This window comes from Lipotes vexillifer, unplaced genomic scaffold (genome assembly GCF_000442215.2).
Source record: "Lipotes vexillifer unplaced genomic scaffold, Lipotes_vexillifer_v1.1 scaffold64, whole genome shotgun sequence".
In the NCBI taxonomy this organism is placed as follows: Eukaryota; Metazoa; Chordata; class Mammalia; order Artiodactyla; family Lipotidae; genus Lipotes; species Lipotes vexillifer.
In genome coordinates, this window is record NW_006791024.1 from 831,873 (window position 1) to 859,770 (window position 27,898).

Sequence of the window (27,898 nt, forward strand, 5' to 3'; positions counted from 1 at the left end):
TTCATTCCATTGTGATTGGAGTGGATACTTTGTGTGATCTCAATCTTTTTACATTTATTGAGATTTATTTTGTGGCCTAACATCTGGTCTATCCTGGAGAATGTATCAATTGCACATGAGAAGAATATGTATTCTGCTGTTGTTGGGTGGAGGGTTCTATATACGTATCTGTTAGTTCTAGTTGGTTATACTGTTGATCAAGACATCTATATGCTTATTTATCTTCTGTCTATATGTTCTATCCATTTTTGGAAGTGGGGTATTAAAGTTTCTAACTTTTATTCAAGAACTTTTTTTCTCTTCAATTCTATTGAAGAGTATTCTTAATGAAGTAAAGATTCCTACAACCTTTTAAAGGAGCCAAAATAAGTTTCAAAATTTACATGTGTATACCTTTAAATCAAGAAATTCCACTTTTAGAAAATATCTTAGAGAAATGGTAGTATGATAATAATAATAGCTAACAGTTATTGAGCCTTAACTTTGTGCCAGGCCACGGGCTAAGCATTTTAAATGCATTAACTAATTTATTGGGTAGTTTTATTATTATCCCAAATTTCCCAAATCTGTAAATGATACAAGAGAATATGAGTGTCTGATATGTAGGTAAACACATGTGACTCAGAGTTTTCAATGAGCAGTGTTTGTCAGAAAAAAATAAAAATAAAACTAGTGGACAGAATAGTACTAAGAATTAGCAAACCTGGGTTTAAACTGTACTCTATCATTTAAGACTATAAAATCCTAAACTCATCTGAGTTTCGCTTTCCTCAAATGCAAATAATCTCTAAGATTTCCTCCAGTTTGCACTTTGTGATTCTTGTGCTTACCAAAATCACCTAAGATAGTGCTGGAAACAAAGTAGTCCCTGACTGAAAGTTATTTGAGACGGTAATGTAATGACTTCTATACACCTGCTCTATAATCCTGCTCTAGAAGCATAGGTTATTTATAGAAGAAACATAACTATTTTGGAAAGCTAACCAAGACTGTGCAATCATGATCAATCAAAACAAAACAAATAATATACCAGTCTATGTTTTCAATAAGCTAAGTCACAGTTTAGGTGGAGGACATTTTGTGAATAAATAATTATAATAAGAGCTATTGTAAAGTTATTAACAAAATTCTATAGCAGCAGAGAATAAGGAATATTTAGACTTCCTGAGATGACATTCAACTTCATTCTTATATTTGCTGGATGAAAAAGATACTAGACTAGGCACGCAAGGAGCGTGTGGAGGTGGTGGCTGGCAGACAATGCAGAGGAACTGGGATATGCAAAGGGTAGAGTCAAGAAAAGGCAGACATCATATTCAGATTATAATTTAGTGTTATAGAAATACGATGTCAATTAATCCTAATTCTCTCACTTTGACATATATAATATTATTATTATACCTAATAGTTACTGACCACTTATGATGTGGCAGCTAACATACATGTATATGTACTCCTTACGTGAAACCAATGAGAGGGTTTTACAAATGAGAAATTAAGGTCCAAAGAGATTAAATGTTTTGTCCAGTGTTACACAGCTGGTAACTTATGAGGCTAGGCTTTAAAACCAGATAGTCCAACTCTAGAGCTGGCACAAAGATTTCCCTTGCTAAGCACTTCTGCTGAGATGTTTAAATCCAGGCCAATTATCATCTCATCCCACTTAACAGAAGTATCTGCAAAGCTACCTCTGAGCCTCTCCTAAGTCACTTAACAAGACAGAGGATCTGGACATCTAACCCTGCCTCCCATGAGATTACCAATATATCTTGTCAAGGTATGCAGCCCCCATAATTTTTTTTTTTTTCCTGCGGAACGCGGGCCTCTCACTGTTGCGGCCTCTCCCGTTGCGGAGCACAGGCTCCGGATGCGCAGGCTCAGTGGCATGGCTCACGGGCCCAGCTGCTCCGCGGCATGTGGGATCTTCCCAGACCGGGGCACGAACCCGTGTCCCCTGCATCGGCAGGCGGACTCTCAACCACTGCGCCACCAGGGAAGTCCCCTTCATAAATATTTTAACTCCTTCCTGAAAGATTTCTTCTCCCCACTAAATACAGCCTTCCCTTTCCTTACAGCATGATTAAGAAGTCTATACCAGCTTCCTATTGATAAGAATGAGAATTAAGAATACTATGTTTGAAGGATAGCTAGTTTTTACTCTACACCAAAAAGAGAACATAACATAGTCCTGTTAAGCAGAAAGAGGAGAAAATTAATTCAACTTCATAAATATGAAATCAAACGATACCTTCAGTCCCTCTAATTCATTTTGCAGTTGCTTAGAATAAAGCTCGCTCTGTTCGCGCAATTTCCTGTCTTTAGATGCTTCAGCAGCTACAGCTTCTGTACGAACTTCCAGCTTTAAAATAAAATGAAAAAAGCAGATTTCATGGTTATAATTGTTTCTCCAATAAAATGTCTCCCCATGGGAATTTACCTTGCAATAGATAGATAACTCAAATGTTGAAATTCATATTAAATATTATTACCAAACTAAAAAAAAAACTCTTTTCAAAAATTAAAGAATGAAATATATATTATTTCACTAGTCTGAAAAAGCAGATTTAATCACTACCCCACGGGCACTACAAATTTGCCTGACTACTAACCTCTTTTTTGGCTCTTTCTGTTCTGCGCAGTTCTTGCCTTAAGCTTTCAACTTTTTGCATCACCAGGTCCACCTCTTCTTCCTTATCTCGGACATGGCGAGCAAGTTTCTGTTTTTGGGTGTGCAATTCTGTTAGCCGCTCATTGATCTCCATGAATTCCTGCATGGCCAGTTTCCTCTGACAGTGTGCGTCTTTCAGCTCTTTGGATTGGTTTTTTAATCGCTCACTAGCCTGGACTAGTTCCTACAGTTTCGTAAAAAGAATATAAGTTACCAATTCTGCACCCTAGGGACCAAATTCGGCCATCAAAATATTTATCATGAAGTCGAGAAGAGCCAAAATTATTCACCTCAGAACAAAATTAAAAGAAATGAACTACTTTTGAACAGATACTAGGAGCATGGTGCTCTGTTCATATTCTCAATTCCTTATGCTAACATGCTAACTGCAAAGGAACAACTGATTTAACCTTCCAGTACCTTAGTTTCAATAAATAAATAAACAAATAAAGGTATAGGAATACAAGATACAATGGTAAAGATAAAGATTTTGTGAAATTTAATGGATATCTGTGAGATTTTAAAAAATTCTATCAAATGATTACAAATGATAAAAACAAGGGCTGTATTTGATGTGGAGACTAACTCTTGGGCCAGCAGCAAAGAGAAAAGCTAATTAAAGTGAGAAACTTAGAAGGGGCTGAAGTAGACTTGGGTCAGTAGAACCACCTGCCTCCCAGCAAAAGGAAATGCAAACCTTCTTTGAGGAAAAGTCTCAATGATATCTTTTTTTTTTTTTTAAGAGCATATGAGCTCACAACCATAGATTTCCCAAACACCCAAAGGACAAACAACCACAAGCAAACATTACAAACAATAAAAATAAACCCCAATGGTATTTGGATATTAGAACTATCAGATACTGATAAGATTGCTATACATGAAATGTTTGGAGAAATAAAAGGAAATCATAAAAATAGGAAAATGACAGAAGACTAAAATGATGAGGCAAAAAGACTATGAAAAACTGTTTATAAAACATTGTATAGAGCATTTAGAAATGAAAAAATGTAAGTATTAACATTAAAAACATGAATCCACCAATATAGAAAGCTCTACCTTTATGAAGAAAAATAAGAAGAAACTCAAACCCAGAAACTTTAAAAAATAAAGTACATAACATTAAATAAAAATTAAAAAAAAAAAAAAGAAATCAGAGGGTAAAAACACAAATCACCTATTTCCCATCCTCAAAAAGGAAAAAAAAAGATAATTAGAGCAGACATCTAAGAAGTAACAATAGTAACAGGAGGACATATTTTTAAAGAGATAATAATTAAAATTGTACACGCAGAAAAATTACTTTTGAAGTATGAGGCTACAAAATAATGAGATTCTTACAAATACAAATTGACAGAGCTTACCACAACCAGATCTGAACTTAAAGGAACCTCTAAATATTTATTTCAGGAAAATGAAAAATGATTTTAGAAGGAGGGTCTAATGAAAGAGAAGTGGAGGGCTAAGAAATTGGTAAACATAAATATGAATGTAAGCAAACTTGTATATAAGATTGTATTATTGTCTAATTTGTACAGTAAACAAAAAGGACATAACTACCATATTGGTCCAAAAAAGCACAGTAGTTGGGAAGAAGCAATAGAGTTAAAGGTCCTCAAAGTGTTTGGGAGCAACAGTTTAAGATACTGGGTTGGCCAAAAGGTTCATTCGGTTTTTCCCGTAAGACGGCTCTAGTAGCGCTTAGCTGTCTTTAACCTCATTCAAAACAATTTTGTTAGATTTTCTTGTGACACCTGTCATAATAGTATACATTAAAAAAAAAACTTATCAAAACTGGTGAATTTTTGTGTAGCCATTTTAATACTTAAGATGGAAGAAAAAAGCAACATTTTCAGCATATTATGCTTTATTATTTCAAGAAAGGTAAAAACTCAACTGAAACACAAAAGGAAGATTTGTGCAGTGTATGGAGAAGGTGCTGTGATTGACTGAACGTGTCAAAAGTGGTTTGCGAGGTTTCATGCTGGAGATTTCTTGCTGGACGATGCTCCACAGTCAGGTAGACCAGTTGAAGTTGACAGTGATCAAATCGAGACATTAACTGAGAACAATCAATGTTATACCACGCGGGAGATAGTCGACATACTCAAAATATCCAAATCAAGCGCTGAAAATCATTTGCACCAGCTTGGTTATGTGAATTGCTCTGATGTTTGGGTTCCACATAAGTTAAGCAAAAAAAACCTTCCTGACCGTATTTCTGCCTGCGATTCTCTACTTAAACGTAACGAAAACATACCGTTTTTAAAGCAAATTGTGATGGGCGATGAAAAGTGGATACTGTACAACAATGCGGAAAAGAAGAGATCGTGGGGCAAGTGAAATGAACCACCACCAACCACACCAAAGGATGGGCTTCATCCAAAGAAGATGATGTTGTGTATATGGTGAAATTGGAAGGGAGTCCTCTATTATGAGCTCCTTCCGGAAAACCAAACAATTAACTCCAACAAGTACTGCTCCCATTAGACCAACTGAAAGCAGCACTCAACAAAAAGCATCTGGAATTAGTCAACAGAAACCGCATAACCTTCCATCAGGGTAATACAAGACCGCGGGTTTCTTTGATGACCAGGCAAAAACTGTTACAGCTTGGCTGGGAAGTTCTGATTCACCCAACGTATTCACCAGACATTGCACCTTCAGATTTCCATTTATTTCAGTCTTCACAAAATTCTCTTAATGGAAAAAATTTCAGTTCCCTGGAAGACTGTAAAAGGCACCCAGAAGAGTTCTTTGCTCAAAAAGATAAAAAGTTTTGGGAAGATGGAATTATGAAGTTGCCTGAAAAATGGCAGAAGGTAGTGGGACAAAAGGTTGAATACGTTGTTAATGAAGTTCTTGGTGAAAATGAAAAATAAGTCTTTTATTTTTACTTAAAAACCAAAGGCACTTTTTGGCCAGCCCGATATTAAATTTTAAAAAAAGATATTAAATTTAGACTTTGTTAAATATGCACGATAAAATTCAATACTACTAGAAACTGCTAGAATGAGTAGTGAGCAAAATGAGAACAAGAAAACAAAAACCTCAATTAAAAATCAAGAAAAAAATTTTCAAGACGAAAAGAATTCTGGAGATTGGTTTCACAACAACGTGATGTACCTTACACTACTTAATTATACACGTAAAAATGATTAGGATAGAAATTTTATGTTATATATATTTTGCCACAATTTAAAAAAAGAGCAAACTCAGCCATAAAAAGAATGCCATTTGTAGCAACATGGGTGGACCCAGAGACTGTCATACTAAGCAAAGTAAGTCAGACAGAGAAGGACATATGTCATACGATATTGCTTATATGTGGGATCTAAAAAAGTGGTACAAATGCACTTATTTACAAAACAGAAACAGAGTTACATATGTAGAAAACAATCTTATGGTTACCAGTGGGGAAGTGGGGAGGGATAAGTGGGAGATTGGGATTGACAGACACACACTACTATATATAAAATAGAAAACTAATAAGGACCTACGGTATAGCACAGGGAACTCTGGTCAATACTCTCTAATGATCTATACGGGAAAAGAATCTAAAAAAGAGTGGATATGTGTATACGTATAACTGACTCACTTTGCTGTATAGCACTAAGTAATACAACATTGTAAATCAACTTTACTCCAATTAAAAAAAGAGTGAGGAAGGAGATAAAGATAAGCATAAAAAATGCATGACAAACAGAAAACAAAAAGTGGTAGAAACATGTGCATATAGATTAGCAATCAAAATAAGTATAAAAGGAGTAAGTTCACCAGTTAAATGCAGTTTGTTATACCAAATTATGAAACAAAATCTAGACTTAAATAGAAAAAGCATGATTATAGCAATGATAAAATTCTATTCACTAGAAAGAAATTCCACTCTAAATTTTTGTGCATTCCATAAGATAGACTCAAAATATATTAGAAAAAAAAATGCTAGAACTTCACAGAAAAACTGGTGAATACATCATCATGAGAAAATCCAATTTCTCAATCATTAATAGATAAACCAAGCAGTTAAAAAAATAGTGAATATAAAGAAGATTTGAAAAGCTCAATTAATAACCTTCATGTATATTTAGAAGCTTGCATCCAACATTGGGAAACACATTCTTCTTAAGCATATATTGAATATTTAAAAATGAAAAGGTCTAGATCATGCAGTAGTTCTCAGTAGATTTCAAAGAACAGATATCATACAGATCAAGTTCTTTAATAATATTACCATTAAAATAGAAATAAAAAATAACAAGGCTAAATTCCATAATAACTCACAGATGAAGGAGAAAAATCATAAAGGGTATTAAAATATTTAGAACTAAAAAAATTTTAAATACAGAAAACAATAAAAATGTTTAGTAAAGACTAAAACTTGGGGATGCAGTAAAAGGTACTGTATATACATTGGGGGAAATTTATAGCCTGAAATACTTACACTGAAACTAAAAAAAAGTTGAAATTCAATGAAATTCCACATAAAAAGTTAAGAGAGAACAACGTATTAACCGCTTCCACCAATATGAGATGATAATAAAGAACATAAATTAATGAAAAGGAAACATGAGAATAATGAAGATCAACAAAGCCAAAAGCCTGTTCTTTGATCTCACTAAATATCTGGTGAGGTCAAACAAGGGAACAAGAATAAATCCACAAAGAAATAATATGAAGAAAGAAGGAGAGGTTATAACTACAAATCTAGGAGAAATCAAAAAAGGTAAAAGGATGCAATGAAAACTTTTATGCCAGTAAATTTTTCAACTTAAGAAATGAACAAATTCCTATAAAAATAAATTTAGCAAAACTGTTTCAAGAAGAAATAGAATGCCTGAATAGTCCTATAACAATTAAAGTAACTAAACCAATAGCTAAAAAAAAATTCCCCATCCCAAGTGGGAAAAAAATCTCCAGACTCAGATGGTTTTACAGATGATTCCTCCAATGTGTTTCAAGGAATAAAACATTCTTCTTATACAAACTTCTCTAGAGAACAGAAAAAGAGGCAGTGCTATTCAGCTAACCCTATAAGACCAGTAAAATCTTGATACCAAAGGAAAAGAAAAAAGAGAGAGAGAGAAAGAGGAAAAAAAAAAGCCAATCTCATTGAAGAAAACAAATAAAAATTCCTAAAAAAACCCAAAGACATTAGCAAATCAGGTCAGTGATATATAAAGAGGGTAAACATGAACTCTGGAACTCAACTCCCTGTGTTGAAATTCCAATTCCCCCACTTTCTAGCCCTATGATCTTGAGCAAATGTACCTAACTTCTCTGTGTGGGATCTCACCATTTATAAAATAAAAACACTACTACCACTGCTGCTGCTGCTGCTGCTGCTGCTACTACTAATACTTAAATCACAGGGTTCTTTAAAAGATTAAACGAGCTAATAAATGTAAAGCACTTAAAACAGTACTATTAGAACAGATGCAACGTAACTGTTCTATCATATTAATATTTAGGAGAGAATACATGGGTAATTCAGTTTTAACCCAGAAAAGTAAAAATGGTTTAACGTTAGAAAAAGTTTATAAATGTAAGTCATCAAACCAATTTATTTTTATTTATTTTTGGCTGAGTTGGGTCTTTGTTGCTGCGCCCGGGCTTTCTCTAGTTGAAGCGAGTGGGGGCTACTCTTCGCTGAGGTGCACGGGCTTCTCATTGCGGTGGCTTCTCTTGTTGTGGAGCATGGGCTCTAGGTGTGCGGGCTTCAGTAGTTGTGGCTCACGGGCTCTAGAGCACAGGCTCAGCAGTTGTGGTGCACGGGCTAAGTTGCTCCGCGGCATGTGGGATCTTCCCGGGCCAGGGCTTGAACCCGTGTCCACTGCACTGGCAGGCGGATTCTTAACCACTGTGCCACCACAGAAGCCCCAAACCAATTTATTAAAGGAGAAAAATCATATAATTCCATCAATAGATATTAACAAATTTCTAGAAATTTGTTGCAATACTGTGCAAAAAAAGCACATTTAATAAAGCCAATACCCATTTTTGATAAAAATGAGTAGCAAAATAGGAATAGAAGATAATTTTCTTAACCTGATAAAAAGCATTTACCAAAAACTTACAGAAAACATTATTATTTTCTTAGAAATCAGGAATAAGATAGGGATGCCTGCTATCATCACTTCTATTGAATGTTGTATTTGAGGTCCTAGCTTATACAGTAAGACAAGGAAAGAAAGAAAAGTAAAAAAAAAAAAAAAAAAAAAGGGAAAAAAAAAAAAACCTGTCACTATTTCATAAAACCTCAAAGAATCTCAAATATATTATTACAATTAATAAGAGTTTAGCAATGTTGCTAGAACAGAATCAGTAAGAAAGTATAATTTTCAAGGTACCATTTAAAATATGAAAACTTACAATCATAAATTTAAGGAAAGGCAAACAAGACCTGTATAGAATTTTATAGAGAAACATTTTAAAATACTTTAACGATACAGAGTGACATACCATGTTTGTGGATAAAAAGACTGTGGGACAGCAGAGAAAATAATTTTATGTTTTTGTACAGTTAGGCCTTTCTAAGCAAATTTTACTGAAACTTGGAACATGGGTTAAGAGCAAGCCTTGTAAAGTAATTTATGACTAATTTAGATACATAGTGAGAAAACTCCAAAGAGATTTAACTCCTGGACTTATGTGTTTACATTTCAAGGAGGGGTGGAGAGAGAGATAAGAGCCTGTACCAAAGAGAAAATCTCTTTATAGAGCTGGAGACTTGGACACATCTTTCCACCGGAGTGACTTACTTATATAACAAAGAGTCCTAGATCCTTCTCTTAAGGTTTCCAAGGAGACCCGCAGAAAGGTGGGTAGAGATAGAGGGGAAGCAGGAAGCATCTGCCTCTCTCCTCTATGAATCTCCTGATTCACTATTTCGGGGCTCTTTCTCGACCATACAGTCTCCATATGTGTAGGGTTTTATCCAACCAGCTCTCATTGTGTTGCCCTAAAGGGTAAGAACGGGCATACAGGAAAGCCACCTGGTTTATGTTTTGTTTTGCTTTTCTGAATGTAAATCGTAATAATCTTTCCTTGCTCTTGAAATCTTGTGTGCATTTAGAAGGATATTAATAAACATGGATAAGAACGTAAAGACTCAATGTTATAATGATGTCAGTTCTCTTGAAATTGCTCTATGGATTTAATGCAATTTTAATCAAAATCCCATCACAGTTTTCAAGGAGTAGAGGGTTGAGATATAGACCCATGCATAAATGGAAATTTAATATATGACAGAGGTGACACTGCACATCACTAAGGGAATGAGGGCCTATTTAGTAAATGAACAACTGGCTAGCCATATAGGAAAAAGTGAAATTGGATCCTTATCTCATATGATACACAAAAATAAATTTCTGATGCATTAAAAATTAAATAAGAAAACCAAACTTAAAAACTTCAAGATAAAAATTTAGGAGAATTGTTTTTTACCTCAGATTTCTTACATAAGCCGGCAAATGCAATAATCATAAAAATGAAGATCGATGAATTTGACTACATTAAGACTAAAGACTTTTGTTAGTCAAAAGCTCCCGTAAACAAAATGAAAAGACAAGCCAACTACCTGGGAGATATCTGTAACATACATAATCGATAAAAGATTAGCATGTCCAGAAAATTCTTACAAACCAATAAGGAAAAGACAAACAACCCAACAGAAAAATGTATAAAGTATATTAAGAAGCATTTCACAAAAGAAGAAATATAAATGATAAATGGACATGTGTGACGATACTCAGCCTCATTAGTAATTAGAGAATGCAGATTAAGACCACACTAAAACATCATTTTAGACCTAAAATGTCAACTTAGATTAGGTTGGCCAAAACTAATATATCTATAGTAATATGAAGTAGCTGAATATAAAAACTCCTGTGCACCACCAGTAGGAGTATAAATTGGTAAAAGCAGTGGAAAATGATCTGACATCATCATAAAAAATACAATATTCCCATTGCGTATGACCCAATTATTCTATTCCTCTGTGTGTGTGTGTGTGTGTGTGTGTGTGTGTGTGTGTGTGTGTGTGTCTGGATATATGTTCAAGAATGATCATAGCAGCATCATGTATAGTAGCTATTAATTATAAGCAACCTAAATGTCTGCAAACAAAAAATTAGGTAAGTAAATTGTGGGTGCTGACATAATGGTGCATTTTATAGCAACTAAATAAATGATCAACAGCTATACAGACAAATCTTAGAAACAACGTTGAGTGAAAAAAGCAAATTGCAAAAGACTGCATATACCATTTTACAAAGCTCAAAAAAAGCCAACACTAATATACTGTTTAGAGATACACTAATATGTGATAGAATATTTTTAAGCAAGGGAATGATTAACATGAAATTCAGAACAGTGATTACCATTGTCAGGGAAGTGATGAGAAAGGAATAGGAAATGACTACCCAGGTCTATGTCACAAAATAGGTCACGCTCTATTTCTTAAGTTGGATGTTTGGTTCATTTTATTATTTGCGTCAAAACTTATAAAACGTTACATTTATTTTTTATATGCATCAAATGAAAAAAATCCTGAAAAGAATATCTGCTGCCTGTAGGATATCAGGCAAATCATTTAAAATTCTTTATCAATATGATGTGTTTCATTTCAGTACTACCCTCTTCTCAAAATATACTGAAAGGATTTTTAATACTAAAACTTATTAAAAATTCGCCAAGTACCTGTTACTATAAATCTAGATATCAGATGCTCATCCTTATTATGTTAACCAAGTTTGGCTGAGTAATCCTACCTTTAAATACATAATAGTAACTATTAATATAATATTATTAAAACAAATAGGATGTCTGTTACAAATTCCAAATATTATTAAATTGACCATGAATATAAATGAATCTATACAAAACACTGCTTGAAAGCGCATCAAGAAAAAAGTAAAAATATACTAATCTAATTCACTTTGACCTTCATAGCTTTCTCTGTTAATCTTTTTGATTAGCTTCATCGGCAAAAGGTTATTTGTTTTATTTTTAATTACCTCCATTTCTTTACAGGCAGCAAGACTTATAAGTCTTCCCCAGAAGGACTTCATCTGTTTTATCAATGAATTATATACAACATCATTGAATACAATTTATACTATGCCATAAACCACTCATTTCTTTTTTGCATTGGCTAGTATTAATTCCAACATTCTAAAATTTGTTAATGAAAGTCAAAGTACACACAGCATATCATTTATGTAAAGTATTTTTCTCTAGTGCTCGAATATTATATATCCTATTGGACTGTTACTGTGTCCTAGCTATTAATAAATGTTGTTGATGTTTATAGTAATATTTACATGTTCACAAAGTTCTTATGAAAGTAACTTCAGCTTATTCATCCATGCTTTGAAAGATAAACTGACATCTAAAAAAAGATTAAAGAATTAAAGAAATTTTCTATCATAATCTTTAAAGAATGTTCATATTAGCAAGTCACAATGAAAATATGCCTGTATTTTTCACTCTTCCATAGACACTAAACAGATTTTTACTATTCTCTCACTTCTTCGTAATATTTCTTTTTCAATAACATTCACTTTTAATCAAGCCCTTTGATTATTAACTCTCCAAAAGAACAAAAGATTCTGAACTTTGAAGCCTCGAAAATTTAGAAGTTTCTTCATAACTAGCCATTCATCAAATGTCATACACCAAAATAATTCTTAAATTTTTAAACCATCTTTTTACAGACAAAGTATACTATATATTATTGTAATTCCTTATGAATGTTTTCAGTATACAAATTAAACAAGATTAAGAATTCAGAAAAGGCTTTAACAATCTATCTGTGTATTTTTACCTTATTTAATTCTTCCCTTTCTTGCTGTAATGTTTTGATTTGTTTTTCATAAGCCTTGATTTGTCTAAAAGCATCATCTAGTTCTCGCCTCACAGAATTAGCTTCTTCAAGTTGCTGTTCCAAGTGACTTGATTCTAAAAACAGGAAACAATGTTTCTTTTACTATTTGCATAAAAATAAATACTCAAAACCAAGGTTTAAAGCAACTAAATTTAAAAAAAAATAAAGTAGTTTGAAATTGGTATTCAGCTTATCAACACCGCACGCCACTGACTCATGAAAATTAAGTGCTTATCAGTTCACTGTAAAGATGGTGAATAGGTAATGCCAGGATGAAGAACAAATTTTAAGTGCCAAGTTTTTGCACAGAATTTATGTGCAAAAATGCCTTCATATCTATTAGGAAAAAAGGACCATAATTCCAAAAAACAGTATCTTCAGAACCAACTGAAAACTTAAAACTAACAAAAGGAACACGACCAATCAAACAAAATAGATGTTTTCCTCTACTGTTAGCTAGCATTCTTCTGCTGATATTACTCAAATTATTGTATGATGGTTTTGCTTCTAACGTTGTGGTTCCAGATCACCCCGCCTGGTTTCACTAGTGGTGATTTGAAGAATAAACTCTGATTTCTAAAAGCAAATATTTGAAATAGGCTCAGGGAGTTGAGTAACTTGCCTAAGGTCACATTGCTAAATGAGTATCAGAGCTAACTACAGCCCACCAGTCTTACACCAACCTCTCCAACTTAAAAAGTAATGTAATCAAATGATGTTTAACATTATAAGTTCAGAAGTTATTATAAAATAAAATAAAATTATTAATCTTAACATATGCTTAAATAAAATTTAATAAATTGATATGAAATATCCCTGGCATCAAAAGTAAATCAGCAAATTAAAGAAATGAAGCCAGTGAAAACAGAGAAATCTAAACACATTGTTAATTTTAATTTTGTTCTGGATATTTTCTATTCTTTACAGCCTTGTTACTCTGAGTGTCATCCCCAGAGAAGTGTCATCCCCAGATGCATTAGCATCCTCTGGGAGCTTGTCAGAAATGCAGAATGTCAGGCCCCACCCCAGACCTAATGAATCAGAATCTATATTTTAAAAAGATCCTCAGGTGGCTCATTCGCAAATTAAAGTCTGGGAACAAATGCACAGAGCATTGCACACTGTTGAGTTTGATGCTTTCAATAAATGAAGTGTTTATAATACGTTAGTTCTATTGAAAAGAGCATTTCATTTGTATAAACAAGTCCTGTAGTCAAGAAGTAACTTAAATGTATCCACGTATTACACACTAACTGGTTCTAGATTCCTTAAATAAAATAATTTACTAATATTCAGTGCCCTAAACTTACAGATTTATTAAAAGCTTATTTATATTAGGTATTAGTTTTTAGCAATTTTGAAAATATCTGCAAAGTTGCATTTGATTAGTTTTCATTTTGTCTTAATAGTATGTATTAAGTGTTTTCCTTGAAGAACAATAAAAAATATCAATGGATGTTTAATCTTAAGGATCACAGGGTATTTAGTCTTATATTCAGAAAATTACATCTTATCATTTTCTCAAATTTCAGCATTTCATGTGGGAATTTTTCTGTTTATACTAATTTCTTTTAAACATCTTTAAATTTTTTTGTTGCTATTTTAACTTTTCAGCATTTTTAGGATTTCAATGATTTGTAAAGTAGGTATAATTTAGTTTGCTATTTCTAATAACTTGGAGTCAAAATTTAGTATGTAACACAGCTGATTTCTATCATTTCTGGGGTCATTTTAATCAAATTTTATGGCTAAAGTAAATCAATCTAGAGTAGTAAGTAACATGGTACATTTAGTAATGCCTTCTGAGAATGCTCACTTCCTTTCTTCTACTTTGAAAAGTTCTTCCCTAGCATGTTAAAATGTTTTGCAAATTATTGAGTCATCCATTTATCTAAACTGCTCTGTTAGAAACAAAGAAAAGTATCAATATTTCATAAAATGTCTGCATCATCAAAGTTTACAGCAAAATATATTAAATGTGATAGCTTCAACAGTCTTTAAGAATGCTTTTATTGTTTTATTTCAATATAGGTTAAATTTTAGTTTTATCCCAGCCATTTCATGTTGGCAGCTTTGCCATGGAGTTGTTAAGTAGATAATACAAAATACATGTCAGATTTTCATGTTTCAGACACTTTAAAAATGCCTAAAAAACGCAAAATATTCATTTAAACAACAACAACAGGTAAATTATGAGAAGTACATGAGGAAATGTACTGGCTAAAGAAATTGGAGAAGACAAACCCAGCCAATTACTTATAAAACCCTCTAATATGGAGAAAAGTATAGCACTTGTAATTTGGAATACACAGAATTTTGTATCGCCAAAGATAAAAACCCCAAATCAAGAAAAATTCAGAATGTATTGAACTTTGGCCAACTACTATAAAATGGCTCAGGCAGAAGAGCCTTCACTTTCACTACAACAAATAGCAAATTCGATTAAAAGTTTGAAAGAAATCCTCAAAGACTATCAAAAATATCTATTAAATATATGGCAACATGACTAGCCAAACATTTAGATGAAGTTATTAAAAACTATTTTAGTGATTAAATTGAAAAGCAGTACTAGGGAAGTGAGATTAGCTCATAGCAACAAAATGGTTCTTAACTTACTGCTGCTAGTAGAATCCTGAAACTCAATCTGTTAGTAATAAGGATTTAATGAGGGCACAATACACAGGAATTTTCTTTGCACTGTGTGGTATATAAGAGAAATATAAAATACTGTCTCTGTCTTGAAGGACATAGGAAGACAAGAGTAACACTCTTTAAATCATAAAGGAGAAAATCAAATACAAATTGTGTGGCAGGTTATATGGATGATACAGGAATTAAGAGAAGGGCATGACTACAGTGGCACTCACAGTGGAACACTGATAAACTCCAGAGGGACTGAGGCTGGAGTCAGAAGGAGGTTGATGGAACAATCAAAGCACCTCTCTCTCTGATACACAAGAGCAGTGTCACAGCTTTTCCATTATGGTCTTATTTCTCAAATAATCCATAACTCTTCTGATGTGAAGAGATTTTACTTCTAACCATGATGAAGGAAAACAGATTTCCCTATTATCTTCCCCTCCATTCACTATTTTTCTCCTTTACTTACATATTGTAGGACAGTATGTGTGTGTATTTGTGTGTGTGAGGGAGAAAGAGACAGAGACAGAAAGAGAGAGAAAGGGGACAGAGGGAGACAGAGAAAGGGTGGTTTCAGTGTAGAGCTGGAGGGACACAGACAGTACACAGAGGTGCAAACCATAACCCTTGAGGCACCGTATGGCAATTCCTAAAAAATTAAACACAGAATTACCACATAATTCAGGAATTCCACTTCTTATTATATACCCAAAAGAAGAGAAAGCAGGGACCTGAACAGATATTTGTACAGTCATGTTCAGAGCAGCATTATTATTCACAATAAACAAAATGTGGAAGCAACCCAAGAGTCCATTTATAAATAAGTGGATAAACAAAATATGGTATATACATACTGAGGAATATTGTGTTAAGGTAGGAAATTCTGACACATGCTATAACATGGATGAACCTTGAATACACTATGCTAAGCGAAATAAGTCAGTCACAAAAGGACAAATATTTTATGATTCCATTTATATGAGGTTCCTAGAGCAGTCAGATTCTAAGAAACAGAAAGTAGCATGGTGGATGCCAGGGACTAGTGGGTGGGAGGAATATGAGTTATTGTTTAATGGGTAAAGTAGAGATGGATGGTGGAGATGGTTGCACAGCATTGTGAATGTGCTTAACGTCACTGAACTGTACATTGAAAAATGGTTAAAATGATCATTTTAATATTATGTACAGACCTACTAGAGAATGGACTTGAGGATATGGGGAGGGGGAAGGGTAAGCTATGACAAAGTGAGAGAGTGGCATGGCCATATATACACTACCAAATGTAAAATAGATAGCTAGTGGGAAGCAGCCACATAGCACAGGGAGATCAACTTGGTGTTTTGTGACCACCTAGAGGGGTGGGATAGGGAGGGTGGGAGGGAGGGAGATATAAGAGGGAAGAGATATGGGAACATATGTATATGTATAACTGATTCACTTTGTTATAAAGCAGAAACTAACACACCATTGTAAAGCAATTATACACCAATAAAGATGTAAAAAAGATTAAAAAATGAATTAATGAATGATATTGAGGAGATGGAATAAAATCTAGAGTATCACTGGGACTAACACGTGATCAAGAAAACAGTGCTTGCGAAGGAAGAATACTAAAAAGAGGGATATAGCCTTTCTTACAACATTATTTTCACTGATTCTATTCCGCCTCTGGGAAATGATAAAAAATGAGTAGAGTAATCCTATAAGCACTGACTTTAGGGGGAAGGTAGGAATAAAGTAAAGGGAGGGCATTTCAACCAATAATTTAATGGTAATCAATCTCCCCAGTTTGCGTGACGCCAGGGACCATTTATTTGTATGTAAGGGATGTGAGTGTGTTGGGGATTGCCTGTAAAGACACCATGTAGGAAGATACATTAGGAAGTGGTCAGAGATTTCCAAGAGTGAGGTTTCATTTAGTCGTTCATTCACTCATTCATCAACAAATACTGATTTAGGGGTTTTTATGTGGCAAGCATCATTATAGGCACTTCAATATATCAATGAATAAAATACTCAAAGTCCCTGTTTTCAAGGAGCTTATAGTCTAGTGGTAAGGCGAGGGAAGTAAAGCAACATAAAATTTTAAAAATGTATCAGTGGTGAAAAGTTTTATAGAGAAGTAGAAATTTACCAGGTGAAGAGTGTTTCCAGCAAACAAACAAGCAAAAAGAAAGAAAGAGATGTTTAGATGGATGGATGGATGGATGGATAGATGGATGGATGGACAGATGGATGGATGAAAAAAATGAATGAAATGGGGGTGAAAAAAAAGACTACATAAAAAAACAACAACCAAATATGTGTAAAACCTGGAGGTGATTAGGTGAAACTAAAAGTAGTTCACCATGGCTGGGATCAGTGGGTGAGGGAGTAATAACAAAAGACAAACCTAGAGAGGAAAATACATGCAAGATAATGAAGGACACTGTAATTAGAATTGAGAAATTTTAATTTTATCCCAGAGGCAACGGGGATGCTCTGAAAACATTTAAGTATGTATGTTGAAGCTGTGATGGGATCAGATTTATATTTTAAAAGCTGGACATTATATGTAAAATAAACTAAGAAGTCTGAAATTGGAGAGAAAAAGGATGACTGGCCAGGGACAATGGAATCTGACACAGTGTGTCAGGAACACTGAAACTACTGTAAGTTCCCTGGGTTTTCTTTTTGGTTCTTATTTCACAGACTTAGAGCTGAAGAAGCCAGCAACCCAGAAATGCCAACAGAAGCAGAGAACAAAAGCTTGAACAACGCTACTCTTTCTAGCCAAAGAACCAAGAAGAGGGCAAACTAGCAAGACAGAAAAGTTTTAGAAAATAACCACTCTGCCCAAGTTAAACACCACAGAAAACACTGTGGCCTGATGACCACCTGTGTCAGCGAAAGACAAGTGAGGACCTAGATTTCCAATCACATGAGGTTTTAATGAAGTGCCCAAACACACCACAAGGGTAATTAGAGAAGGGGGGCCAGGATTTTCAACCCCCTTGGCTGGTAACAAGCCCCTTCCCACACACAGTGTCAGTGGAGACCACATGGGGAACCAGGACTTCCATCTCCACCCAGCATTAATGAGGATCTCCCCCTTCTCCCCATTGGGGTGGTATCAGAAAAGAGTAAGAACTTTCACCGTTGCCCAGCAGTAATAAGGCCACCCCTGTCACAGTGTCAGTGGAAACTATTCAGGGGGCTGGAACTCCCATTCCCTTCCAAGAATAACAAGGAGCCCTTCCCTGGGTGTCAAGGGAGGCCAAGTGGGGAAACTGGATTTCTACCTCAACCTGGCAGTAAGGAGATGGCAATCGCCTTCCCACTGCTGGAATGGTGTCAGGAGAAACCAGCTAAAATGGAAGGTTTAAATAAGATCCAGAGTCATTCATCAAAAATCACTCATCCTACCAAGAACTAGAAAAATCTCAACTTGAATGAGAAAAGAAAATCAATAGATGCTGACACCAAAATAACAGAGATGTCAGAATAATCTGACAAGATATTAACACAGCTATAATAAAAATGCTTCAATGAGCAATTATAAACATATTTGAAACAAATGAATAACTAGAAGACCTGAGCAAAGATACAGAAAGTCTCAGCAAAGAAATGGAAGATTAATGAAGAACAAAATGGGAATTTTATAAATTAATAAAATAAAAATATTGGTAGATAGATTCAGCAGCACATAGGAGGGATCAGAGGGATCAGTGAACTGGAAGGTATAACAATAGAAATTAACCAATCTGAGTAACAGGAAAGAAAAAACAGAATGGAAACAAAAATGAACAGAGCCTCAGGGACTTGTGTGATGATTTACAAAAGATCTTACACTCGCATCATCAGAGTCCCAGAAGGAGAAGAGACAGTAGGCAGGTCTGTAAAAGCACTTAAAAAAATAGGGTCTAAAAAAATTCCAAAATATGGCCAAGACACATAGACCTACAGATTCAAGAAGATGAACAAACGCCAAACAGAATAAACCCAAAGAAATCCATGCCAAAACACACCATTAAACATCAGAATACTAAAGAAAAAACTTGCAAGCAGCCTGAGAAAACTTCTTGCGTAAGGGGAAAAAATACTCAGAATGGCAGTGAATTTCACCTCAGAAAACATGAAGCTTAAAGGAAGCAGCACAGTATTTTTCAGATGCTAAAACAAAAGAACTATCAATCCAGGCTCCTATGTCCAGCAAAATATTCTTTAGGAATAAAGGGAAAATCAGGACATTCTCAGATGAAAAAAAAGGAAGAGAATTTGTTGGTAGCAGACCTACCTTTTAAAAATGGCTAAAGTAAGTTCTCTAAACACAAAGCAAACAACAAAACAAGGAACTCAGTAATATCAGGAAGGAAGAAAGAGCATCATGTAAAAATATGGGTAAATAGAATAGAATTTTTTCCCCCCTTAAGCTTTCTGAATTATACTTCATGGTTTAAGGAAACATTATAACCTTGTCTGATGTGCTTCTAAAACATCTGAAGAGGAAATAACTGAAACAATTATATAATAAACAGGAAGAATAAACAGTTGTCATCAACATAAAATAGACTGTTTTAAGATATTTTATGTATGCTTCACAGTAACCAAAAAGCAAAAACCTTCAGTAGATACACGAAAGAGAAGGAAATCAAAGCACCACTATGGAAAATCATCAATTCACAAATGAAGTCAGTAAGAGAGGAATAAAGGAACAAAGGAACTGTAAAACAGCCAGAAAACAATAAGATGACATTAGTAAATCCATACCTACTCAATAATTATTTTAAATATAAATGGATTAAATTTTCCAATAAAGACCTCAAGTGGCTGAATGGATTAAAAAAACAATAGCCAATTACATGCTGCCTATAAGACTCACTTCAGCTTTAAGGACACACATAGGCTCAAAATCAAGGGATGGAAAAAGATATTCCATACAAATGGAAACCAAAAGAGAATAAGGGTAGCTACACTTTTATCAGACAAAAGAGAGGTTAAGTCAAAAATAATAACAAGAGACAAAAAAAGTTTATTATATAATAATAAAGGGGTCAATTCATCAAGAGGATATAACTATTAAAAATTTTTATGACCCCAACACTGTAGTCCCTAAATATATTAAGTAAATACAACATATCTGAAGGGAGAAATAGACAACAACACAATAATAGTAAGGGACTTCAATATTCTACTTTCAACAATGGATACATTATCTAGACAGAAAATTGATAAGGAAACATTGGACATAACCTATACTTCAGAGCAGATGGATCTAACAGATATATACAAAACATTCCATCCAACAGCAGCACAATATACATTCTTCTCAAACACACATGGAACATTCTTCAGGATACATCAAGTTAGGTTACAAAACAAGTCTTAACAAATTTAGAAAGAATGAAATCATACTAAGGATCTTTTCCAACCACAAAGGTATAACACTAGAAACCAATAAAGGGAAAGACTGGAAAAATTCACAGAAATGTGGAAATTAACACATTAGTAACCAGGGGGTCAAAAAGAAATTAAAAGGGAAATCTCAAAAAATCTTGAAACAAAGGAAAATGGAAAAAATATACCAAAACTTTTGGAATAAAGCAAAAGCAGTTCTAAGAAGGAAGTTCATGGCAATAAACACCTACGGTAAAAAAAAAAAGAAAGAAAAAAAAAAACCTCAGACACCTAACTTTACACTTCAAGCAACTAAAAAAAAGAATAAGGATATTTATATCAATCCTTCTCAAACTCTTTCAAAAAATAAAAGAGGGAATACTCTCAAACTCATTTTATGAGCCCAGCATTACACTGATACCACAGCCAAAAGCAAAAATCAACAAATGGGACTACATCAAACTAAAAAGCTTCTGTACAGCAGAGGAAACCATGAACAAAATTAAAAAGCAACATATGGAAAGGGGGAAAATGTTTGCAAATCAACAAATATTTGACAAGGTATTTGTGAAAGTTAATAAAGGGAAGTCTCACTAAAATGGAGCTGGGAGGCCAGAAGGGGGAACTCTCCACAGCATGTCTCTTCATCAATTATAGGAAGAATCGTCAATTACAGATACCAAGAATGGAATCATCAATTACAGGCCCCAACAGGAAAGACAGTACATCACATGTCCTATAAGAAATCAACTACCCCAGGAACTAAGCCAATGAGAAAGCATTTTCACCCTGAACTCTCACTTTTCTCCAAAGGACTTTCATTCAAAACAACCTTTCCCAACTTCCTCATTTTTCTCTATAAAATGTTCCTCACTTTGTTTGTTAAACTTGCCTATGATTTTTGTCATGGCTTGCTTGTCCCAAACTGCAATTCTCTGCTATTCCCAAATAAACCCATTTTTTCTGGTAAAATAACTGACTTTTACTTTTAAGACCAACAAGTTGATACAGAAAATGTACAAAGAACTCATAAACTCAATGGCAAAGAAACAAACAATCCTATCAAAGAATGGGCAGAGGAGCTGAACAGACATTTTTCTAAAGAAGACATATAAATGGCCATCATGAAAAGGTGCTCAGCATCACTAATTATCAAAGAAATGTAGATCAAAACCACAATGAAACATTATCTCACACCTATTAAAATGGTTTTCATCCAAAAGATAAGAAATAAAAAGTGTTGGCAAAGATGTGGTAAAAAGGGAACCCTTGTGTACTCTTAGTGAGAATGTAAATTGGTGCAGCTACTATGGAAAACAGTATGGAGAGCCCTCAAAAAATTAAAAATAGAACTACCATATGATCCAGCAATTCCACTTCTGGATTGTATATAAACAATAGAGTACTTTTCAGCCACAAAAATAAATCTTGCCATATGTGACAATATGGATTGGACCGTGAGGGCACTGTGCTAAGTGAAATAAATCAGACAGAGAAAGACAAATACAGTAAGATCTCACTTACACGTGGAATCTAAAACAAAAACAACAATAACAACAAACTGAACTCACAGATATAGAGAAGACTGGTGGTTGCAAGAGACGGGGGTGCAGGGTGGGTTAAAGGAGGAAAGATGGTCAAAAGGTACAAACTTCCAGTTATATAATAAATAAATACTGGGGATGTAATGTACAACATGGTGCTATTATTACGGTTAATAATACTGTATTGTATATTTGAAAGTTGCTAAGAGAATAGATCTTACAAGTCCTCATCACGAGAAAAAAGAATTTATGACCTATATGTGGTGATGGAAATTAACTAATCTTACTAAGGTGACTATTTCACAATATATACAAATATTGAATCATTATGTTGTACACCTGAAACTAAGATAATGTTACGTGTCAATCATAACTCATTAAAAAACCAAAAAACAAAAGAAGAAAACAAATTAAAAACCCAGGCAAAGGCAGTACAAAAAAAAGAAAAAGAAAAATACAACAAAGACCAGTATCTCTCATGCATACGGATTAAAAATTCCTGAACAAAACAGTGGAAATAGAATTAATATATAAAAATAATTATACACCATGACCAGGCATGTGCATATTCCAATGATTCAATATTTCAAAATCAACCAATTTAATCCACCATATTAACAGGTTAACTAAAAAAAAAAACCACACGTTCATCTCAATCAGTGCAGAAAAAATATTTGACAAAATTCAAACCCATTCATGATAAAACCCTTAGAAACACAGAAATAGAGGAGAGCTTCTAAATTGGTGAGAGTATCTATAAAAGGCCTACAGCTAATATTACAATTAAAGGTGAAAGACTTAATACTTTCCCCCTAAGATAGGAAAGAAAACCAGGATGTCTGTTCTCAACACTCTCTTCTTCAACAAAGTACTGCAAGTTCTAGCCAGTGAAATAAGGGAAAAAAACCCCCAAACATCCAGATCAGAAAGGGCAAAAGAAGGCTTCCCTGGTGGCACAGTGGTTGAGTGTCCGCCTGCTGATGCAGGGGACACGGGTTCGTGCCCCGGTCCAGGAAGATCCCACATGCCACGGAGCGGCTGGGCCCGTGAGCCATGGCCGCTGAGCCTGCGCGTCCGGAGCCTGTGCTCCGCAATGGGAGAGGCCACAACAGTGAGGGGCCTACATACCGCAAAAAAAAAAAAAAAAAAAAAAAAAAAGAAAGGGCAAAAGAAAATTGTTCCTATTTGAAGATGCATGATGGTCAGCACAGAAAATCCCAAGGAATCTTAAAAACAAACAAACAAAACAAAACAAAAAACAAAATCCCTCCTAGAACATATAAGTGAGATAGACTTACGTAAATAGGTTTTTCCAAATCCATATCACTTCTTTGAAATGATATGGATCACTAAACATCCTAGTTGTGTCTTATGTCTCACTGCTTTTTTAGTGCCAAAAAACTCAAATACATTCAGTGCCACTGATAATGTTTTAGTGTTGATATCAAAGCAAAGTAAATGATTCTACTTATCATATTCCTAATCTTAGTTTTAAAAAGATAAAGCTACAGAAATTTGATAAAGAGATGTTTATTAGGAGGACAGCCACTTAAAAAAATAGGACAGCATAAATTATGCTCAAATTTAAAATCTCCATGTGCCTTAATTGCATTTTAAATAATCCTTTTTGTAAAAGACACTGGGTCAGATCCTTCTTTTCTTCACTTATTTTGGCCTAAAACTACTTTTCTAGAGAGGTCTGACTATTCTAGCTAAAATAGTACCTTCTCTCTCTCTCTCCCCTTACACTTACTGAGATCATGTGATGCCTCTAAACCCTGCAGAAGGCTCCCATTTCACCCACAGAACAAACCAAAGACCTAAGAGTCAGTAAGACTCCACTGATCAGGCAATGAGCCCTCTCCACCTGTTTATTTCTCTACCCTCATGTCCATCCATTCCACCTGCTTGCTCATTCTTCTCTAGCCTTGCTGTCCTTTTATGTTTTATTTGAACCCACGAGGCACATTTTGACAGCAGGGCCTTTGCACTGGCTGATCCGTCTGCTTGTAACATGTGTTTCCCATTTAACTGCATGGCTAGGCCCCTTAACTCCTTCAATATTTTTCTCACATGGATCACACTAGTTAAAATTATAAAACACCTCATCTTACACTTTTGACCCATTCTCCTTAATCTTTTCTATTTTTAAGCACTTATCACCTTCTAACATACTGTATCATTTACAAAGTTACATAGTTATTGTTTAATGTCTGTTGTTTGCCCTCCACCCCAGCAAGGACAAAGATTTTTATCATTTTGTTTAGTACTGCATCCCAAGAGCATAAAACAACACCTAGTACATAGTAGCTACTCAATAAATATTTGTTGAATGAATGGAATAAATGAATGAATGGATATAATAGGCATATCAACAATTCAAAATTAATTTTAATTAACCTACACTGAAAAATGAACTACTCATATAAATGCTTTGCCAGACAAATATCCCAAATGAATAGGTCCTCCAAAGAGTCATTTTTTTTCACGTAATTCTGGGTAAGGTGCTCCTCCTGTGTACTCTCTATGTACCTATGTTTATTTTTCTTCTGGCCTTTTCACATGTACTGCAAAAAACTATTTGTTTACCTTTTTCCAAGACCAAAACACGAGCTCCTTGAAAGCAGAACCATTTTATTTGCTTTTCCCTCACTGGCACATAGCTCACATCATGTAACACATAACAGGTACTCAATAAATGTTTTGTGCGTGAATAAAACATTTAAAAATATCTACCAAACAGAATTAATAATGAATCACAGAAATTTACCTCTTAGTTGTTTCCTTAGTTTTTCAATTTCTTCTTTTAAGTTTTTGATTTCTGAATCTTTACTTGCTGTTAGGGGACCATCAGCAGTTGAATACTGCAGAGCCTGGACAGTCTGTGTTGACTCTTTTAAAAAAAAAAGAATAAAAGAAAGAATGAAAAATATGCTCATACTCTAAATTTTAAAAACTAAGAGCAATATATTTCTTTCTAGAGAAATCCTTATTTAATAGTACTGATCGAAGCATATACCTACTGACAAAAACATGTAAACACATTAAAATTAAACCAGAAAACTCCACTGTATGTTGTTAAAATTATACGTAGGAAACAGTCTACCTTCTAATATGTGAGGTTTTCAGTTTTAAATACTGTTGGTACATTCTGCCAGTGAGTCAACTATTCAGCCCCCTTTCATCTTAGCATAAAATGTCATCATGTGATAACCCAAAAACGTATGTCAGATGATGTATGAAAAACTGAGTCTGGTGTATGAAGAGAGGTTTAGAGATGTTAATATAGAATATGTATAAGTGCTGGCCTTCCAAATTTTACATATGAACATTGAGGCCCACCTATTGATGACTTGGCTCATCAACTTAGTTAAGATAGGGATTATTCATTTAACTTGTGGTTCTAATTAGAAGATGCAAGGTACTAAAGAAACATTAAATCTAGTGAAGCTCATTCCCAGATACCATTAAAAGATGTGGGAAAAAAAGAAATGGTCCTAAAACAGTTACTCTGCTAGCTTATAGAGTGACCCCAAATAGTAAATCTCCACCTCACCATAATTTTTTGTTAGTACAAATCATTTACTGACTGCTTTAGATTACTAATATTATTTATATATTGCTTTACATAACTTATATTACTTATATATTTATATTATTTATATATATATTTAAAACTCCAAGGGACTGTGACCTTCAGAGGATGGAGACTTTCTAATTTATCTTCATCATCTGTACAGAGAACAGTATCGTGATATTCATATGCATGGTGGTCAATAAATATTTGTTAATTTGAATTAAAGATGTAAGATACACCACATTGTGCATTCAATCGTGATCTTCTACATCCAATAAGTATTTCTTACACATCTGCTTTTTCTTTCGGTTCAAAACATGTTGAAAACTGGTACTTTCTGTATTTATTATTTTTAAAAGATCCTTCTGTTTTTTAAAGACATCTAAGTTGGGAGTAGAAAATGGGGAATAAAAACATCCACTGGACATTAGTAGTTTTTTTCCTTCTACACCCCACACACTGCAGGGTATGGAGGTGGGATAGGTATCCTTCCTCCTCTTTGTCACCTCTGTCCTCCCTATAAATCTCAGGTCTGCTAAAATGCCCACTACTTGGGTTTTCTTTTTAACTTTTTATTTTATATTGGAGTATAGTTCATTAACGACGTTGTGTTAGTTTCAGGTGTACAACAAAGTGATTCAGTTATACATATACATGCATCTATTCTTTTTCAAATTCTTTTCCCACTTAGATTTCTACAGAATATGAGGCAGAGCTCCCCGTGTAATACAGTTGGGGACTGATATGTACCCACTGCTATATTTAAAATGGATAACCTACAGGGACCTACCGTATAACCCATTACCTGTTTATTACAGTTATCCACTGCCCTTCCTTCCATTACAACTCTTTTTATTATTATTCTTAGTGACTTTAACAACAAAAGAGACGATCTATCCAACTGGCTTCACAGGCACACAAACCCCTTATGCAGCCACTGTTGAGGCTGTTTACCCAGCAGCTACCCCTCTCTTCCTGCTTGTGCACCAAATTCAGGTATCAGGCTACAGTGTGCTTAGGCAAGGTAGGCTCAGCCAAAAGGAAGAAGACTTCCATCAGTCATACCAATCTCATTCTACGTTGCCAGGACTGGTTAAGAATTAGGCACGTGAACTAGTTAGAATGAATGGTACGTTGAGAGGTCCCATTAAGTGAGACATGTATGAAAGGAAATGAATCTTCCTTTTTTTTTTTTTTGGTCTTTGGATGTGTGAAGTCATGAAGTCTGGAACTTTGACAGTAATGTGGAATCATGAGGGAAAAGCCAAGAAAATCACAGAGAAGCTAACCCTGATAAGAGCACGGAAACTGTGTACTTCTGATTTCTTAAGTGAGATAAGAAAACTGTATTATTTAAGAATTCTATTACTTGCCGCCTAAAACAACCTAGCTGGTAGACGTCTCTCCAGCACAACCACCAAATCCACTGGTCATGCCCTAGACCTGTGGCTCTGACCTTACTTAGAAATGTGCATGTGTGGGGGGGTGGGGAGGTGGGAAATGGAGGTTGGGGTGGGCTTCTAGGAGACTGCTACAGACTTTTACTGTCTGGGGACCAATGTGAAACAGTCTCTCACATCAAAGAATTACCCTGCCCCAAATGCTTGTAGTTCACCTACTGAGAAATGCTACTGTACATCTGTCATTATTAATAACTGTATAGCCTCCAACATCCTGATTTCAAGTAAATACTCTCTATCTCTTATATTTACAGTTTAACTGACTCTAGGGACCCCTTCAGTAATTTTTCATTCCCACAAAGAGTGCCAATCCACTGTTCCTAACACTATTTCCTTTTCTCTTTTCTTCCTTATTTATCCAGGTTAGATTCCTTGGTCCATCACTACTACTGCTTTGCATACACACCTTGGATCTCTTTGCCCTTCTCGCCTCCACTGTACTTAGCCTAGAAGGCCCCAGTCTTCCCTAAATCCCACTCTCCTTCTACTCTGTGCTTTCACCTTAATAGCAGAAAGTGACAGAAGAAAGCCCAACCATTCAAAATTCATGTCTAAGTAGTTTGGTGATGCCTGATGCCAACTAAAAATTGGCACTTGCCATCTGCCTCTAGCAGCCGCTGACCTTCAACGCCCCCTGAAAGGAGATCAGGGTGGAGATCAAGAATGAGGCACTCTGTGCTCTGGGAAACACTGGCAGAGCAGGTCTTCAGATAATTTTCAGGATAGATATTTTCAGGACAAAATTTTATA

General features: G+C 34.7%; 1 protein-coding gene across 3 annotated transcripts in view; it reads right to left on the bottom strand.

Moving 5' to 3' along the window:
* The window catches only part of CDC42BPA (CDC42 binding protein kinase alpha), a 270,792-nt gene that overhangs the window by 111,125 nt on the left and 131,769 nt on the right, over nucleotides 1–27,898 (bottom strand). For all 3 annotated transcript variants that reach the window (XM_007464175.1, XM_007464176.1, XM_007464177.1), the window contains exons 10-13: nucleotides 24,882–25,004; nucleotides 12,492–12,625; nucleotides 2,610–2,852; nucleotides 2,249–2,359 (exon numbers count right to left, since the gene is read on the bottom strand). In XM_007464175.1, coding sequence (XP_007464237.1) covers nucleotides 2,249–2,359; nucleotides 2,610–2,852; nucleotides 12,492–12,625; nucleotides 24,882–25,004 — 611 coding nt within the window. The remainder of the gene's footprint in view (nucleotides 1–2,248; nucleotides 2,360–2,609; nucleotides 2,853–12,491; nucleotides 12,626–24,881; nucleotides 25,005–27,898) is intronic.